Source organism: Mytilus edulis, chromosome 12, assembly GCF_963676685.1.
Source record: "Mytilus edulis chromosome 12, xbMytEdul2.2, whole genome shotgun sequence".
Taxonomy (NCBI): Eukaryota; Metazoa; Mollusca; class Bivalvia; order Mytilida; family Mytilidae; genus Mytilus; species Mytilus edulis.
In genome coordinates, this window is record NC_092355.1 from 28,651,646 (window position 1) to 28,672,657 (window position 21,012).

Below are 21,012 nucleotides of genomic sequence, written 5' to 3' on the forward strand. Positions count from 1 at the left end.
GGTGTCCTTCTAGTCTTGTGGGCGATTGGCAATTAGAAATTGTGTTTGATATATTTATTGTTATATATAAGTATAGTGTGTACATTGTTTAAAACACCGATCTTGACTGACATGATTTATCTACAAATAACTTAAGTATGGACATTTGCTCCACGAATGTAAGAAAAATCAAAACAAATCACCGTTTAATTTCTGAATATGCATTGATTTAAAATAGTTATAATGACGATGAAATATATAAGATGACCGTAAGTTTGATGCCTGTTTAATATAAAGATCGCACTTATACAGGATAAGATATAAATCTACCACATCAGTCAATTTTTTTAATTCTGGTTAACAAACACATCTACATTATCACATATATTATTGTGTTCACATTCCGCAGTACTGCGCTTCCAATGTTCACTTCTCGAAATTAATTGTTGCTACTAGACAGCCTTATCATAAACATCATTTTCATTTCTAACTTCTGATTTGTTTGTTGACGAATAACCGTAGTCACTACCGTCAGTTGATAACGTGTCTGTATGATCATACACATCGTTATCAAGTTGGAGTGTTCTTCCTCCATGGTTAGAACTGTCATAAGTTGGATCATTTTCGCTACAGATCCCTGCATGGCTGTCATATAAATTTTCCTTTGAATCTGTTCGCCGTTTCGATACCCCGTTTAATCGATCATATTCTCCGTATGATGTTTCAGTAAAAGTATCCTCAGTTGTTTGGAGTCCGTTCTTCTTAATTTTGTTGACGACTGCATACGTGTTGTTTGATGTGATCGAGGCTAAGCCGTATGATTCGTTAGAAGTCGGTGTCACACTTGTTTTTACTTCTGAATGATCGTAGAACTCTGTGGAGAATTGAACTCCTTGCTTATCCATATTAGCCGCTTTAAAAATTCCACATGACCTAAAATGACATGTTATTTTAGATTTATCTGTAAAATCACATAGAAGATAAACAAAAAACATATTCATAGCTTTAAGCTGATCACAAACGTACAATACTGTAAAAAACTAAATCTAAAACTACGGAGTAAGAAACAAAACGCCATATCCACTTGTCGGTGCACTCCTGTACCCTGAGAAAGAAAGAACTTCACGCGTACGTTGAGTGAAAAATATCATTGTACACTTTTCATAAAGTGAAAATAGTTTTTTCCTATGATGCAGCCTTCTTTGAAAAAAAGAAATATATACATGAATGGCGATGTAGATTGTTATCCCTGAAAATAAACTTGGCTTTGTCTCTGTTGACAATGTTTTCTCGATGTAACAAACTGCTTTATTTACCTATAAAAGAGGGGCGAAATATACCGAAAGGACAGTGAAACTCGTAGATCATACAAACTGACATCGCTATGGCTAAAATGTTTGTATTTAAGCACAAGTAACGTCAATTATATTTAATGTGCAAAACATATCGCAAAACCCTCAAATTTTGTTTGATACGATGTCCCTCTTCATAACAATCACAAATCGTGCCCCAACCAGGAACACTGACAATAAGTTTGGTCGTGTTTATCAAAACTCTCACGAACCAGATATGTAATTTTTGCAGGGATCTTAGATTTTCAGCAAATTGAGATTGAAAAACAAAAGCATAACATTTAAATCTTTTCAAACGCATGTATAACAAAAAAGATAGATTTATGACATGTGTGAATAAACATTCATGTTATGTTTTCTAAAAAATTTGAGAAAACTGACAATAAAGTAAAAATTGTAAAGTGTTTTTATCAAACTATATCAAGAATTAAATTGCAGATTTGTCTAAATATAGAATTGTAGGAAATATACGGATGATATGATAACAAAGATATTTTCCCCATAATTAACATAACGATATTGTCGTCCCTGTACGCGATTTTGTCGTTTCAATTTTAATTGTTTGCTTTATTTTCATGAGTTTAATTTTGACACTTTCATTGGAGGCACCAAACAAATCAAAATAAAACTACAACAAAAATAACCAAATTTACGGTAATCCATGAAAACATTCAAAATGTATAACATTTTAATTTCAATAAAACTCTGCGAAATTGCATGAATGATTTAGCGCATTTACGTAATGGCAAAGATCGTCGTCGAATAAATGAAAACTTTCATTAGTTTGTTGCATTTATCGAACAATCATGGATTTTAGAAAGTCAATATGACGGCTATCTCTTTAGTTTCGACATGTCAATTGTGCATAAGATGGTAAATATACAAGCTATTTAACAACAGAATGTAAATAAATAATGAGCAAATATTTTGCTCTAGAATTATAAGAATGAAACATATTTTTCTAGAGGTTAACGTTAGGGTACCCAAATTGCACCTATTTTGACAGTTTTTTAACCTACGTTTATTTATACTTCAGACAAAAGTTTTCATTATATGTTTATTTTGTAGATGTATCATTATTTATTATATGGTTTCACCAATTTAATTTTGAATCAAATGGAATCATGGAAAAATTGGTCTAAACTGACCTCCAAACCATCAATGATTTAGAAATGAGGAGTACCCAAATTGCATCCATGCTTAAATTCGCATCGTCAAAAGTCCAATAACACAGATTCTGTTAAATTTTTTCAAATATTTTGAACAGTTGGATATTAGTCCATGCTTACTCTTCATTTTTTAAGAAAAGGATACTTGTAACATATTGTATTTGCTCATTTTAAAAAGATGACGTTTTGATGACGTCGCATGGTAACGTTTCAGTACATTTTGCTTTTTCAGTACACACTTCCATCTGTTGATAAATACTATGAACGTTTTGAGCATATCTAAATATTTTTACCTATGTTGAAAGATGTGCATATAGTATCAAATCATAAAAATACAAATGTTTAGTTTCTGAGAAATCTTGTAAGATTTCCGCTGCTATTTTTGCTAAATAGGTGCAATTTGGGTACCGTTACGTTGTATCTGTGTAAACACGGGCTCTTACTCACAAACTAAACATAAAAGTCATCTCATTTAATCGCCCCAGTTTACATAGCAATAACCTCGAGACATAATGTGATCAATCCTATAATAGTGCTAAGATAGGAAGGTTACAAACGTCAGACATGTCAAATGTTCGCCAATATCAACAGGAAAGTATTAAAACTAACTGTTACTCCTTTCATTTCGTATTGAATTATTTAAAAATACACGTTAAAATTTGTAGACGTAACGTCATAAAGTCAAGTTCATTTAAATGCAAAACTAAAATTAAATAAAATGCATACTGATTTTCAGGCACGCACTTTGGTTTTCAACTGATGAAAATGATGTTACAAAGTCGCGTGCAAAAGTGCGTCAACATACGACTTGGTTAGTCACAAGGCAATAATCAAAACAAGGGGAACAATAAGAAATTTGCTGTATTTACTAATAGCAAATTACGATTTTTGTAATAAAGTAAATATTATGAAAATAAGAACCCTATGCACAGGCAAATTTCATTCACATCAATTTCAAGTGAATATAAATTTATGAAAATCTCACATGAAATTCACGTGAATTTCACCTCAAACGAGCTTATACGTGAAACTCACGAGAAATCAGTTTATGTGAGTTTCACCTGAATCTCATGTGAAACAACATCGGAATTTTCAAATTTTAGTAAAATCATGAAAAATACCATTTGTTTTTTTAAAGTTTACGTGAAATTCATGTGAAATTTGCCATATGAGAATCATGTGAATTTTAAATCACATGAAATTCACATGAAAATTTTCACGCGAGTTCAATGTTTAAGCTCGTTTGAGGTGAATCTCACGTGAAATTTTCGCTTGAATTTCATGTAAGATTCATGTAAAATTTATGTGAGCAAATTTTGCCTGCGTTCTAAAATATAGAAATTTTACCTTTTTTTGCAAAAAATCAACGCACACAGAACGGCCAATAATGCGATTGCACTAGCAATGCCACCAATAACAGGACCTACTAAGAAAAACAATTATGGTGTTGTTACATGATTTCAATATAGAATATGATCGATTAAACGTGTTAAATACTAAGCATTTAGATTCCTATTTCTGAAAGTTATTGGTACATGTTCGTTCCTAAAAAAATTCCAGTTAAGTTGCAAAATTGTAGATAGATTTTTTTTTAATTGCAAATTATATTTCATTACAAGTTATAATTGTACATGGTTGCATTGGTAATTCATCAAACATTCTAATGTGTACGCCTATACAAAAGGACTCGCCTATATTAAAGACAACAGCATGCTGATAAAGCCAAATGAGCATTTAAAGAATACAAATACCTATATCGAAACTGGCGCTTCGATCGTTCTCTATTTTAATAGTTGTTGTTGTAACAGAAACCTCACCTAGAAGAAAAGATGAATAAATTTGTATTAAAAATATCATGTTTTTAATTTTCTATTTAACTGTTATATCGATTTCTTATAATTTGAGCGTTCAAAGTAAAGTGAGTGTATATATAGAATGAATTTCATAACAGTGTCGTCGGCCGTTAAACGTTTGTAAGTTATACAACTGAGAATTAAATTTTATTACTTGATTGTCAACGGGTATGATTTCATGCTCACGCAGTCTATCATAGAACTTCCAGTGAGGATCGAAATAATCACTTCTTTTACATTTCGATACATAAAATGAAACTTTCTTTTCACAAAACTTTAAAGGAACTTGTTTAAAAGATTTGTTATACCATCACTTACAATAGTGTCAATTTTAAAAATAAAAATGTTCAGAGCTGATATCATTACATAATAATAATAAAAATAAGTTTATTCATTTATAAAAAAAAGTTGATTCACGCGATTGGTTTACTGTTTTTGTTTTAAACAAAACAACAAAGGTCAATTCCTGTTTACAACAACACTTTTTCTTTCTTTACCGCCACAGTCTGAATTTGATAGTTTTTTTTAATGATAATACTTAGTACAGATTTGACTACAGATACTTAAGTTTAATTTTTACTCAATTTCTACCCAAACCACGTAACAAAGTGTTCTCCACGATTCTTTAAATTAAAGAGAAAATAATCTCATATGATTCCCTGAAATCACACTTAATATGAAAATTTACCATATTTGAAATGAGCTATGATAAATTCACAAATCCACGTTTTCGATCGATATAGATAGAGGAATTGAAGACAATGTTTCTATTACTAGCACTTAATTCCTGAATTAAAGTGCATTTTTTTACCTATATGGTTTCTGTAAGCTTGTCAATATAATAGTGCAATGAACTAGTGGACATGCGTTTAATACCTATTCTGCATAGAAACCCTAACTTGTGACTACAAACTCTTCTTGTTATATTTAGCACTCTTTTTTCATTCATTCCGGTTAACGAGCCTGCTAAACAGTCAATCGGTTCTCTGGTGTCTGCTTCGCCTGGAAATAGTTTAATAGTTTGTCATATATTCATAAATATTAAGTATTTAGTAATAAATTATAATAATTGCTTAAGAGACATATCTGTCAAAAAGATAATTAATGTTATATATTCCCTCCTATCTCAATTTTGCTCATGCATGAATTCTGTTTCACAGAAATACTAGTAATGAAACAAGTAAATCTGCAAACGCTGACTGTTTGTTGAAAAATGTGACACAATCAGAGAATTAATCGTTTGAATTCGAACGATTTTTTAAAAGTACGATTTATCCCCCCTTTTGATTAGATGTATAATATGTATCTAAATGAGTTTTTTTTCATTCAACATTTTTTTTTCCAATTTGTCTTTAAATTTGTAATGGTAATTGGTTGCACTTGTGTAAGGGTAGAAATTTCTAACTGGAAAAAAATAAAATCACAAAAATATTTAAAATCGAGTGAAATTCAAAACGAAAAGTCCATAATCAAATGCAAAATCAAAATGATAAAAGTATAAGGAAGGACAATTGTTTCTAACTACAGTTCATCAACTTCTGTGGAAAGTAACATTAAAACATCCATTACTTTTTATTTGAATCCTCCCAAGGTGACTTTTATTAATTTTAATCATCATGTACACATATGGAGTTATATCCTTTCGATATGTCATTCATTTGAAGGCTAATTCCTGACGAAAACCACATTTTAATGAAATCTGCTGTTAGGCATATACTAATGACCTGTGTAAGGTAATTATGTTTCATTCATTTTATAATAATCATGGGTTGATACCTTTCATGGTTTACTGTTCCCATAATTATTAGTCTATAAAGGATTGAATTTGAAACAATCCTGCAATACTAAATATGTTAACATCATACTATATATGCGTGTCAGGATAGAAAGAACTCCTTATAACCGATATTTCGGTTGATCAATCCGGACGGCAAATGATATGTTACAAGAAAAGATTGATCTCGAAAATGCATTATCCATTACATTTTAATGATTTACCTTGTGTCAACTTAACTTCGGTGTCCGCTTTAAAAACGTTTGTCCATGACGGATGTGCTTCGTTTTCATTTCCCTGAATTTGGCAATAAGTTTCAGGTGATAGTAAAAGCTGTTGTCTATCTAGGCACAGTTGTTTGCTTTCTGAATATGATATGCCCCAAAAAGGAATGTGTCTGTCATCTTGGAAAAATAGAAGCAAGGGATCGGAAATAACAGATATAATTAAAGTTATTATAATTTTCAATTTTAGGAATTTAAAATGAAACAAGAATTAATAATACAAATATTAGATATCATATTAGGTAAATCAAATTGTTTTTAGATCTTATGACAGATAATATTTTGTCAAATTTTATTGTTGATTTTGAAAGTGTATTTAAATGATTGTTTTTCCATTTAAATATATATTGCTTTACATTTATAAGCTATATTCTTGTTGTCAATCATCCTGTGGATATACTATATTTTGGCTTAGACCAGACCATGATTTTCCAAGACGGCTTTTGTAGTACTGACTAAAAAATGCTTAAAGTGCACTTATCTCTGTTTAATTCTTTAATGAAGATTCATTCTATAACTTAGGGCTATCCACAAACCCTCAGTCAGTGCAACTGCGTTAAGCTCGTGCTCACACCAACCGTTGTGTACAGTAAAAAGGTATACACTTTGAAATGGACAACATTTTACATTAACTGTGTTCTCATCGTTACATGGTTTTTTAATGTTTGTAAAAGCAAATTGGTTCAGAGATGTAAACTAGAGGTACTTTAGTTATAGAACCACTAGTTCAGGGCCGGTCGGAAAGAAACAAGAAAGTAGTAGATATTTTAAACAAAATTATAAATATTTCCTCAGCAGTGCTTTATCTTTGTCAATAGTGGGAATATTTGTGTAGTTTAAGTTTCAAATGTAAGCTTGGGGACTAGAGATCACAGTAGAATCCTTTTTGAAACTTGTATTTGAATACTAAAGACGTATATGAAATGTTACCAGGAGAGCTCATTTGGCCTATTGTTCAGATCAGAAGTTCCTGTTTTTGTACCATCAAACTTCCGTGAATCAGTACGCTCTAATATGCAATTAAAGTGATAAAGGGAGATGTGGTGTGAGTGCTTATGATACAACTCCCCATCCAAATAACAATTAATAAAAGTAAACCATTATAGGTCAATGTACGGACTTCAACACGGAGCCTTGGCTCACACCGAACAACAAGCTATAAAGGACCCCAAAATTACTAGCGTAAAACCATTCAAACGGGAAAACCAACGGTCTAGTCCATATAAAAAACGAGGAACGGGAAACACGTATAAATAACACAAAAAAAAAAACGGCAACTACTGTACATCAGATTCCTGACTTAGGAAAGGTGCAACCATTTGCAGCGGGATTAAACGTTTTAATGATACCAATCCTTCTCCCTTTGTCTGAGACAATAGTATAACATCACACAGCATAGAAAAACACACGATAACATATCAATCAATTGGAAGGCTTAACTCAATCAAAAAAAGGTATGTTGATTTTTTTCAGCACGTGTCAGGACAAGGTACAATTTTAACATGAAATAACTGCTTCTTTATTTGAACTTAAAACACAATTGCCATTAATGCTTTAAATTGCAATATTCAACATAGAATACAATGGGGCTATGGATCAGTGGTTTTGTACCTTTAAAAGTACTTTCATGTAGCATATACAGTGTGGAGACATATGAAATAAACACACTTGTGATAAGCAACGTAAGACTAGCTTAAGCGTTGCTACATTTAAGCCGTGTCTAAGAAATTTCTGTGATGCAAATTTTTGATTTTCTAATATTGACCTTTTTGTTTGCATATAACATTTGCATACTATTCTATTGTTTCAGAACATGGTCTTGCTGATATAAATGTTTTAATGACTAAATTTCTTGCTAAGTCACTCTATTCGAAAAAAAGATATGGTTAAAACACTATGTTGAGGTTTTTCCTAGCACATGATCTAGATTATGAGTGTAAGACAATATTATCAGTATATAAGAGAATTCACAATAATATTATTCAATTCCACATACATTCTAGATTCATTGATACAAAAAGGTAGTTTAGGTCAGTACTACTTTGGTCTTAGGTCGGCACTTTGTGTGTTTTAATATTTTGTTAGTTGTTGTTTGCTGTAGGAATCGATCTAGCTGACTGTTTGATCGTACTTTTTCACAACCGTTGCACTTTAGTTAGCCAGTTAATGTGGCTTGGGTATCTTCCTCAATCTTTGGATTTTAATTAGACGCCCGGTCACCTTAAGCGTTTATATACATGTTAAACCACTTTTTTCAAATGGTGAGCATGTCTCATGCAATAATTGTCGTCTATTGGTTTTCGTTGGTTGTAACAGCCACTAATGATTCGTTTATCTATTTAGTTCTTTATTTGTTTGGTTTGTCTTTTATATGTGTCAAATTCTACAATAACGTATTTTTTTTTATAGTTTACTGTATGTTATGGGTTTGGTTAAGTCTTGAAAGAAGTTAAGTGACATGTAGCTGTTCATGTCATTTTTCTCTTTGGTTTGTGTTAGATATTTGTCTAATCAAACCTTTGAATATCTCTCTATTTCTTAATTTTAACTACAGCTACATATTATATAAAAAAAAACCATCATCATGTTTGACAAAACCTGTTGCCTTACAGTAACACTGTAAACAATTTCATTATGCAATTTTAGTCATTGTTTTCTGCGTTGAAAAAAATTGAATTTTCATAATATTTTTTTATACACAACGGATTTTGACCGGTTTCGATAATTGTTTAGTATGACTATACATTTTCACCTTTTGCTGTTTACCTTACAACATTTTTGTTATCATTTACCTGTGTACATTATACTATTTGGCGGCATTTTGTTTAAGGTTATGGTTGTTTTTCTGAAATTGATTTGCATCTCAACCCTAATTTCATTGATTTGGTATTTACATTGTGTCATAGATCAAGTTTATTCGTTCAGTATATGTGCACTTGTATTCATATGTTTTTAATTGAGTCTAACCATTCAATTGATATTTTATAGTGTGTCTTTCTGTGTTGTGAGGTAACACTATAGTTTTAGGTATACCGCTGTTCAAAATTCATAAATCGAAAGAGAAAAAAAAATCCGGTTTACAAACTAAAACTAAGGGAAACGTATCAAATATAAGAGAACTACGATACAACTGAGACACAACACAGAAATGTAACATAAACAGAAACGAACTATAATGTAACAATGGCCGTGTTCCTGACTTGGTACAGGGCATTTTATGAAACAATGGTGGGTTGAACCTGGTTTTGTGGCATGCCAAACCTCCCGCTTTAATGGCAGTGTTAATTATAACATTATAATGACAACATTACACGATTGGGTTACAATAAATAAACAGACAAATGGGCGAAAATATAGGACAGATAAACAAACGAGTAATAGCCGTCAAAAGGTAACAGGTTAAACAATATTTTTATATGCCCGACGCGCGCTACGTCCACACAATTAAACGTTAAACCTGCTGCGTTTGCCTGCACCTGTCCTAAGTCAGGAATCTGGTGTGCAGTGGTTACCGGTTTTTGATGTGGTTCATAAGTGTTTCTCGTTTCTCTTTTTTTTAGTATAGATTATACCGTTTGTTGTCCCGTTTGAATGGTTGTACACTAGGGATTTGTTGGGGCCCTATGTAGCTTGCTGTTTGGTGTGAGCCACGGCCTCATGTTGAAGACCGTACTTTGATCTATAATTGTTTACTTTCACAAATTGTGACTTGGATGGATATGTGTGGCACTCATACCACATCTTCTTACATCAATGGCATGATAAAAGTGAAAATTAACTCAGTTTTGATTAGTATCTAGTCGTTTGTCTTCATAAATGTATGATGCTACGACACATTTATTTTTGATCTTTTTTGAAATAATTGTTGATATAACTGATAGCATTATTACCCTTGTTTATTGGAAGTTCTCAGTGCACACAGCCTTATAAAGTTAAAAGTAATATGTTGTATTAAGATGATATCCATTCACTTAAAGAGACATGCAGTCCATATTAAGCGGTAAAAATTAAATAATATAGTACATAAAAAAATGATAATTACTGCATCTACTGGCCCTTGTCGTATCTGAACTATCATCACAGTTAGCTGCTGTAAGTCCATTCCTGCCGTCTTTACAGTATAAAGTGGTACATTTCCCATTGTCATTTCCAGCAACATCCCCATTAAATACTAAATATGGAAATATGTTACAAAATGATAATGCAAATTAAATCTAGAAATAAATTGTAAACTGGTATCTGAAGAAAGGTCTTCATTTCTAACAGCTAAGTAATAGGGTTAAAAATGTCTCATTGACGTTTCATTATTTTTTTATGAACTTATATTGCAATATTTAAATGTAATAAAAGTCGAATGAATAATGTTGTTTTAACAATTAAAGGATAAAGTGATATTTGTACTACATGTATCTACACTTGCTTTGTCAAGTTTAGAACAAAGTAGCTCTTACCTTTTTTCTAATACTAACAAAATGTTAATATATAAATACCTCATTTACTGGTATAATGATTGTATTTTAAATTTGAAAAATGTAGGCGATCATGTTAAGGTGTGATATCACCAATGAGTAATACTTACCTCTATAAACGAAACAATATGATGACCTATTTTGTTCTATGCAATTCTTTATATTGTAGGCGATACCTTTACTATGTTGACAAGAACATAGTTTTGTCGACTCCTGTAAGTATAAAAGACCATTCTAATTGAAGATAATAAAAACATTTTTGATAAAACATGTAAAGAGAGGCGAAGCATGTCAGAAAGGCATTTAAAAAAATGAGTTAAATATAAACTGACATCGCCACAACTAAAACAAAGAAAAACATACAAACATCAATACACATAACAACATAGAAACCAATGACCATTGTGACTTGGAAACATGTACTCCTACAACAAACAATTGGGTTATCTACTGTACTCCGGAAGTGTCAAAAGATTATGCTCCATCTTCTGTCACCTTCCGTGTGGCCCTCAGAAGTAAACATCCTGCGGTGCATATAATGCGAATGGTCACATTCGAAAGGAAAGGAGACGATATTGTTGTTTCGACAATAGTAAAACATGTCTGTCCTGGAACATCGTATCAGTTGTATATTAAATACTCCATATACAGGCTCGTTGCTACATAGAAAATGATAGTTCACAACTGTGATGCAGAAATAATCTATTTTGTCGTTTCGGTTGGTTTTCAACTTTTCATTTCTATGTAGCAACATGTATGTCCTATCATGATTTCTTCGAAAGAAGGTTGCTGTTAAACCAAGACGTCTCAGCGGTGAAAGTGAAATCATCTTCGTTAGTTTTATTGACGCCATCACGAATTGGTGACCGTTATTGAATAACTGATTCACAAATGATGACGGATATGTTCCAATTCCAACAAAGATTCCGTCCCCTTTTTCACGAATGTGACCTACCAAATAAGACTTCTCACATGATTTTTACACAACTGGTATCTTCTGTGGAGCAGTTTCTTACTACCGTTCTGGATCACCTGAAATCATTCAATGTTTTGGGTGGGGAGACTGTGGATCAGTCTTTATATTTATATGTTTTTTTTGTGTACCGTTATTAATCTTTAAGTCTGTGTTTCTTTTTTGATTTAGCCATGAAGTTGTCAGTTTATATTCGACTTATGAGTTTAAATTTCACTTCGATATTGTTCGCCTCACTTTTATAAAATATATGAAATGACTTTCGAAGTTACATAATATACTAAATACATATTTACATTTCAATTAACGAAGAAACGAAATGATATATGGAACTAATACTGAGAGAGCATTCACACGAAGAAGAAAAAACGCATACGCGAACCTGATCATATTGAATTGATAATAAACAGCTCTGAATTATATTATTCTGTTCTGCATGTACTATTTGATTGTGTTTTGGGGTTATTGTAGTCTTTTGGCGGTTTTTGGTAAAAATGTGATAATTGAAACCATAAAACTTACACTATAACCAAAGAACTTATACGATTTACATTGGTTTTGGCATAAAACAATTGAAGGACTCTTCTTGACTTTCTCTCCGTCTAACATTGCATAGCAACCTGTTTAAGGACACATTAAAATTTAAAAATATAATCTGTCAAAGTTAAACATTTAACAAAATAAGAATTCAATACCTTCTCGCACATCAGATTTTCATTATAGGTCAAGATACAGATTATATATAATATTTACCCGCGCGTTCAAAAAAATAAAGCATTTGCCGATAGGGGTAATATCTAAACAAATCTAGAGAAATATAAACACAGAAACAAATGATAAACAATGCAAAAAGCACCCTACAAAAGGCTATCACTATCAACTGCACTGAGTTTAGAAAGACCATATGTTGTGCTCGACCAGTAATGTTGAGCACATATTGTAATTGATAATACTCGCCAAAATATCGACAGAACTTAACTGTACATGTGAAGCAAGTCTGTACCACAAGATTTTGTATGTGTTTAATGTCGTTAGAACAATAAGCTCTCTGTTACAGCTGACTAGCTTGTCGAGTGAATAAGTCTTTGTAACAGTACATAGTCTCTACTTCTTCAATGCGACAGCACATGGTAACTGGGATGTAGCATCCGAGTCATCATTTTATAGGAGCTTGGAGCAGCATGGGTTCTAGAGATGCAATGTGTAGGCCCATTGCTGCATGGACGCGCCCTTGCACTCACCAACCTTGTTTCAACTATTGGTTATTATTATACTTCCGGTAAGATTGTCCTTCTATAATTAAATTGCTCTATTTTTGCATAGTTTTTTTTTTTTTTTTTAAAGAAAACAATATCGTTAACTGCATTTCGAGAAAATATTATGCCTTGCGGTTGCAACAGACTATTGATTTTAACGTCAATCATTTTCAATTTCGCGTGCAAAGATCGGGCTTAGTTACTTTGACAAACAAGTGGGTTGGATCTATTAGCCTGACAATTAATTAACTATTACAATTGAACAATAAGGGGAAAATAGAAGGTATCATTTATTTGTTTCTAACAGTTAAAGATACTTTAAATTACTGTTGTTTCTGTTTGAACGGTTTTGTTCTCTGGTTACTTCTGCTTACTGCCGTTGAAGCCAAAATTGTTTGAATATTTTAGAAGTCCTTTGTTACAGATGAATAGTTATGATCACATTACTGTTTTTTATAAGTTATTGTGTACTACGAAGGATATTAATGAGAATGAAATGGAAGGGGTATTTAGTAAACCTTGTTTAGACAAAATCCAAAACAATACCGCTCAATCAAAGCTATGAAACAATACCTTTTTAATACTTCTTCATCTTAAAGTCAACTAATTCATGTCTTTAACAATGAGCAAACTATAGGTACCTCATAGGAAGTTTATGACAACCTCTAGCACCAGCTTAAGCAGAATTGTAATTGTTAAACTAGTCCATTATGATTTATACTCAGATAGAGTAAAACTCAATAATTTCACCTCAAAACACATACTTTTGAATTAATCTATTTATTTGTAGCTCTTTCTAACAGTCAAGTTAAGACAGCATATATATTTACAGAGTTACATAAAGGGCTTTATTATACTATAAAGCTTTGTTTACATAGAAATACACAATTAGCGCTATTTGAAATAGTAAACAGTCAGTATAATAATGGAGTTAATGTTGTGGCGTGCACTATTGTCTATTACCCTAGCTTCTATTTTCACATGATCAATGTTAAACACAACATTATTATATAGATAGTGCCACTGCCTTGTGGTTAGATTTGGGAAAACCAAAGGCTCTGAGTGCAGACCAAGAGAGACAAGCCGGGAAGATGAAACTCGTCACTCATGGCAGGTAAAGTGGATGGGAAGGAAAACCTAGATAACAAAACTTCATTCTACAGGTTGTAGGTTTTTCGTATGTCTAATCACCAGGCAGAGCAAAAATTTAATGATTACAGAAACCCAATTAGATACAAGAGGATAGGTGAGGTGATCTGACTTAAACGGATAGGAGCTACGATTTTCATTGAAATTACTTTTTAATCTATATGCCGGATTTTGTACAAAAATTAAATAACTATGATTAAAACAGTTACTGGTTACTTTCCATTTATCATTTAGAAGCTTTTTAACGTTTAACACCTACTTTTATATATTGTCTATAGATAATAGTTCGATGTTATGCCCAACACTTATTCATATGACCTATGTTGACCATTACTCGTCAGTTCCCAATGGGCAATCGCACATTGTGCCTCAAAGGGAAAATGGTCAAACAGGAGAACGTTATCGCGGAAATGGTACGTGAATTTACAGTTTCTGCGAGAAAAAAAACAAAAACAAGAGGTGCAGACAAGTTATTGTAAATTAAAAATAAAAAACGTCGTGAGATCGGTCATTAAAAACATTCAAAACATCTGCGACGCAGGCAAAGTAATAGCCGACGTTTTGCGCAATGTTTACATTTCTTTAATATTCAAGATCACATGAAAATAAATCGCAACGTGTTCATTATTGTCAAAAATATATTTTTAAATTTACGGGCAGTGATCTCCCACCTTAGAAGAAATAAGAAATCAACTTCCTACAATTTAGTATTATTTTCAAGTGTATCCTTCATGGAGGCCCCGATTTAACACACAAACACGTGTATACATTATTGGCATGGTTTGGTCATACAAATTTAATAACAAGCGAGGAGACATTAATAATATCGCCATTGTTGGAGAATTTTGGGTTAGAATTGTATGCCGGATTTTGTTATTTTTTTTATTCACATAATTTTGATAAATGGCGTCAAATATGTACATTTAATATAAAGTAATTATCAAATACGTAAACAAACAAGACGCACGTGTTCATATCTATTTATATCTTGGTTAGCTCACTCGCTGTGTCAGCAAAGTTCGGGAAGTAAACCCGATGCATAATTAATGAGATGAATAGGCACGCAACACGATATGAATTATCAATTATTAACACTTCTGTAGTTATAAAAACATTCTGTCGATCGCATTGCTTATTTTCAGTACATATCTTTGATTTTAGCAGCTTTAAAACTTGTTCATAATTTTGTCAAAATCGTATCTACTATCCCTTTAACTGTGCTTAACTGTACTTGACTTTGGTCAGACTTTACTAAATAAGTTTGACAAATGCATTTCTATTCATATGAATTTACAATTTTAACAAATTGAAATTTACATGCTTAAATCATCATGTTTTTCATTCACCATATCACGTACCCAAAATTTCAATCCATGGTGTAGTTACTCGGTAAATGGCCATGCCAATCCAGAACTCCTTATCTAACAGCACGTCAATATCCTTTAACACCTTTTCGTCAAATTCTAATCCATTATTGCCACATTCAACAGAAGCAGCTCTCCAGGTTTTTTGCTCTGTGTGATACGCTTGATCGTATTCAAATATATTTGCTTGATTAATGTTAAAAGAATATAATAACCGTTTGTTACACTTTCTTATTTGTTTCTACTTGATAATTAATCTATTTTTCTCTATATAATCAGATACATAATAAACATTTAGAGTAATTGCTTGAGCTTTAGAATCTGAATTGAATGATGGAATACATGAAGTAAGGATTCTCCTCACTTCGACTAGCTGTTTAGTCAAATTTTAGTCGTGGTTTTGAATACATGTAGCTGAATGAAAGTGTTCCAGTTTGATTAGTTGGGTATTGTTTTGGAGCATGTTTATCAGCCATAATCTGGGAATGGTTATTTTCTGAAATTGTGTATTAATTCGTTTCTATCTCTCATAATAACGAGAAAATCATCTCATGTCAGCGATAGGTAGTGTTTCAGTTCGCACGGGTTTCAACAGACATATATTACTATCTGTAGTCTATTAGTGAATACATAATTTATACATGTAGTCCAAAAACATGACAAATTGTGAAAATTACCATTATTGTTATTTACTGTGAATGTGTGATGCACCAGTAATGAAATATATCAGCATTTAGTATCAAAGGTAAAAAGTAGAGGAAGCAATAAACCTTATAATCATTAATTTCCAAAATCAGTGATGTGGTGTAACACAGCCACGAAGGAAACGTACACAAAATATTAAATATTCTATTCTAAGTATAAAACGACAGAAAAATGTAACTCTGTTTCATCGACAATTACATTACACCTGATTTCTATGATCATCAATTCTTCCTTTTTTACAATATGTAGAAATAGTTCCGAGTATATATTCTTATGAATTATACCTTTTGATTACCTTATGACTATTTGGTTATAAAGGCTTAAATATAATCTATATTATATACAATAATTCAACAGATATAAAACAATTTCACATATTAGTTATATACAATAATAGGTCAATATCAGGAAAATATAAACTATTTTGTATGAGGCGGATAAACTGGGGAAGACCGAAGTCCCTTCCCCAGTTTTGCGCCGAGTACAAAAAAGTCTATATTTTATGACACTGACCTAATATTATTTTTATACTGCAACTCAAATTAATACATTAATAGCTTTTTAAATCGTAACACAAACAGCAAACTTAATTTAATTCCTAAATGGACCGCTAATTGTGGAGAAAGTGGTCCATGATAAAATTGACATTATACAAAATATAGTTATGTTACTATATTCGTTAAAAAACACAGCTAGTTGCTGTATATGAAATATTTTATGCATCCATCATGCAGTTAATTTTTGTAAACAAGGAAATAAAACATGAAATAAAAGAATTAGAGTCAAATTATTGTTTGAATAATTTATTCACGAGGAACTTTTCTTAAGATATTTTAGTAATAAACGTAAAAGAATTCGCTCCGCTTTTTCACCTTTATAATTAACAGCATACACTTAAAACCATCGATGTATCTTTATATATACCGACATTAGTTTTAACAAAATCGTATTTGATTGATAGTATGTCTATTTTCGTAACTTACCATTCACATATTTGATATCTATAACCAACGCAAATAGGATAATCCAAAGCATTTTTTTTATCCTTTTTATTGTCTTTTAAAATGTAAGGTATCACAAGAAGGAAGTAGATCTGATAAATACAGGTGAATAAAATCTTTTTGATAGTTGGATATTTATATATGATGTCATGTTTAAAATTGATAACACATACAGGAAGTTGATAACTTTTTAGTGGTTTCCTTTGTATGTTACATATCTTGTTCATTAAAACTTTGGAGGTATTTACACGTATTATCGCAATAGATTACATCGATAGCATTCTTGTATCAATATTAACGCTTAAATAATTTGTGTGTATGGGTAAATAATTCTGGATTTGATGACGCATATATAAATGCATTCTTTAGTAGTATAGCTTTTATTTAAAACTGGATTTTGTTTTGTTTTCAATTTTTGCAAAATCAAACAAACACATTCACTTTCGTCTCGGCTGATGTTATTTGCAAGAGTGAAGCCTTTATTAAAGTATCATTGTTGGACTAATCGGATTGGTTTGCTGTATTATAATGGCCTGAATAATCGTCTCAATATGTATCTACTATACAACAGACATAATCCATCGGATAATCCCTTGTGACTCAGGTCTATCAACATAAATTACACATACTTCGTCTAAAATCATGCTAAACAATGGAAATTTACACATTTGCAATGGTCTTCCAAAATCGGGATCCAAACACGTGTATTTGCAACATCGTGGTAAGAGCTGTGACCAGTGCCCTTGACCACTCGACAATAAGGCTTCAAATTACAGGTTAAGTTAGTCGAGTGATGCCTTTCCTCGTTGTTTTATATAGGGTGTACCTAGCTGCATAAACATGATGTGTAGCAGCAAGTAGATCGTGCAAGGGCTGTATAGCCAGTCAAAGTTTTTCCATTTGTAGATGGTGTACTTGCGGATCAGCTGTTGAACAGTAGTATACTACTGTTGCATTTATTTGATCTATCGCAAATGAAGATATTTCAAATACAAAACATCACTTATTGCTGATGTGTTGTTCTATTTTTAAAGAAAGATTTTATAAAAAAAACCTTACAGCAATAATTCAGAAAGATCATATCATTGAATTTTAATGTTGGACTCTGTCTTGCTATTGTATTTTATGCTTTCATATATTGTAAATTACAAATATGTCTTTAGGTTTCACAGATCTGGAAAAACTATACAGTTTTAAAGGAAAAGAATTCTAAAAGTCCCTTGATTTCACAAATTTCATGGTATATTCATGTATACTCACTCATCATTAGAGTTATAAATATTGATAAAGCTAAAGGGTGATATTCTTAAAATAATTTCTTATAATTGTCAAGGCCTTTTATACAAAGGAGAAACGGAGAGATGTTTTGAACTATTTAAAGTCAAAGAATTTTAATATATACTGTCTTCAGGACACACATTTTACAGAACAAGATGAATTAAATATTAAAAATCAGTGGAAGGGAGAAGCCTTTTCAATTCATTTACATCCAATCAGAGAGGTGTGGCCATCTTTTTTAATGAAAACTTTGATCTTCAAATTCACAAAGTTAAAAAAGATGAGGGTGGAAATCTTCTTGGATTGGACATTACAATTGAAGAACAAAAAGTTACCTTAGTAAATATTTATGGGCCAAATGTAGACACTCCTTGCTTTTATCAAAAGGTGGCAGACATTATTGAGGAATTTGATAACCAATCTTGTATTCTTTGTGGTGATTTTAACCTCATTCAAAGTTTTAATCATGACACCCATGATTATGTTAATATCAACAACCCAAAGTCTAGAGAAAAAGTATTACAGCTAATGGAAGACTTTAATCTAGTTGATCCATTTAGAGAATTATACCCCAATTTGAAAAGATTTACTTGGAGGAAAAAAAAACTTTAAAGAATCTCGTTTAGATGTTTTTCTGATTTCTGATAATATTTTTACTTTGTTAGCGATGTTAAAATTGATAATAGTTACAGGTCTGATCATTCACCTGTGGTCTTTTCTTTCAAGATTAATGAATTTATAAAAGGCAGAGGTCTTTGGAAGTTTAATAATTCCCTTCTTCATGATACTGACTATGTTAAAGAGATAAAAAAAACCTCATAAGTATAGTAAAAGAACAATATGGTGTCAAGATATATAGAGATGAAAATTTACAAAATATTGACAACTCTGAAATTGAATTTACTGTTGATGACCAGTTATTTTTCGAAATTCTACTCACAGAAATACGCGGTAAAACTATTTCATATGCCTCTTATAAAACAAAGACGGCTATAAAAATTGAAAATAAAATTATTTCAAAATTTAAACAATTAGAAGAAAATTCTCTAACAGTAGAAAATCTGGAAGAGATTGATCAGAAAAAAGGAGAACTTATGTATAGACAAAAGAAGGTTCAGGGACAATATGTTAGGTCAAGAAGTCAGTGGATTGAAGAAGGAGAAAAACCTACCAATTTTTTTTTTAATCTAGAGACTAGAAATCATATAAATAAGACTATTCAAAAACTTACTTTAGAAAATGGTGTTTTAGTGGAAGAACAAAAAGAAATCTTAAATCAGACAAAGGTGTTTTATGAAAAACTTTATAAAAAACAAGATTGTTTGAAAAAGGTTGATTTAACACGGGACTTTTGTTATGACGAGATACCGAAGCTTAGCGAGGATGAAAAGCAGTTATTGGAGGGAAATATTATTTTTTCTGAATTAACTGCAGCATTAAAGAGGATGAAAAATAACAAGAGTCCGGGATCCGATGGTTTCACTGCAGAATTTTTCAAATTTGTTTAGATTGATATTGGTAAATTTGTCCTTAGATCTATAAATTTTGGAGTTGGGAAGGGCCAAATGTCTGTCACCCAGAGGCAGTAAGTGATTACATGTATTCCAAAAGATGGTAAACTAAAATAATTTCTGAAAAATTGGATACCTATTACTCTACTAAATTCTACATATAAATCGGCATCAAGCAGAGAGAATAAAATCTGTTTTGTTAAAATTAATAAGTTCGGATCAAACTGGTTTTGTTCCAGGTAGATATATAGGCGAAAATTGTCGTTTAATATATGATATTTTACATTTTACTGAAGAAAGCAATATTTCAGGAATTCCCTTGCTGATTAAGTTTGAGAAGGCATTCAATTCCATATCGTGGTCATTTCTTTATGATACATTAAGATATTTTAATTTTGGTGAATCCGTTATATCCTGGGTTAAAACCTTCTATAACAATATAACAGCTGCGGTGATACAAAAATGTTGTCTGTCAGAATTCTTCACTATAAAGAGAGGCTTTAGACAGGGAGAGCTTTGTGCAGAAATATTAGGCATTTTGGTAAGAAATAGTAGGGAAATAAAGGGTATTACTATAGATGATACAGAATTTGTACTTTCTCAATATGCGGATGATACATCATTGATATTAGATGGCTCGCCAAAATCGCTTGATGTATCTCTTCGTGTTCTTCAATTGTATGCTGAAATCTGGGGACTTAAGATTAATATAGAAAAACAAGTGTTGTTTGGATAGATAGCAAAAAACATAGCCAGGATCAGATTTGTGTAAAGTGGGGATTGAAATGGGGCTCCAGTACATTTAAGCTACTTGGAATTACGTTTTCAGTCCACCTAGATAGAATGTTTAATTTAAATTATAGGCCAGTTTTGGATAATATAGACAACACTTTGA

General features: G+C 31.6%; 1 protein-coding gene across 1 annotated transcript; it reads right to left on the bottom strand.

The window, feature by feature from the left end:
- Positions 1 to 431: 431 nt before the first annotated feature.
- LOC139499249 (uncharacterized) lies at positions 432 to 17,362 on the bottom strand. The gene is made up of 9 exons (XM_071287923.1): positions 17,311 to 17,362; positions 15,617 to 15,808; positions 12,376 to 12,473; positions 10,991 to 11,093; positions 10,454 to 10,582; positions 6,352 to 6,531; positions 5,230 to 5,355; positions 4,252 to 4,317; positions 432 to 940 (listed from the first exon to the last, which is right to left on the bottom strand). Exons 1-9 carry the CDS (start codon positions 17,360 to 17,362, stop codon positions 432 to 434), a joined length of 1,455 nt encoding a protein of 484 aa, XP_071144024.1.
- Positions 17,363 to 21,012: the final 3,650 nt, after the last annotated feature.

Excerpts from the sequence above, each read along its gene's own strand:
- LOC139499249 (XM_071287923.1), bottom strand. The coding sequence starts at position 17,362 with ATGCTTTGGATTATCCTATTTGCGTTGGTTATAGATATCAAATATGTG. Across the intron at positions 15,809-17,310 it reads AGATATCAAATATGTGAATG|CAAATATATTTGAATACGAT; the intron begins GTAAGTTACGAA and ends ACATTAATCAAG. Across the intron at positions 941-4,251 it reads AAGCGCCAGTTTCGATATAG|ATAAATCTAAAATAACATGT; the intron begins GTATTTGTATTC and ends GTGATTTTACAG.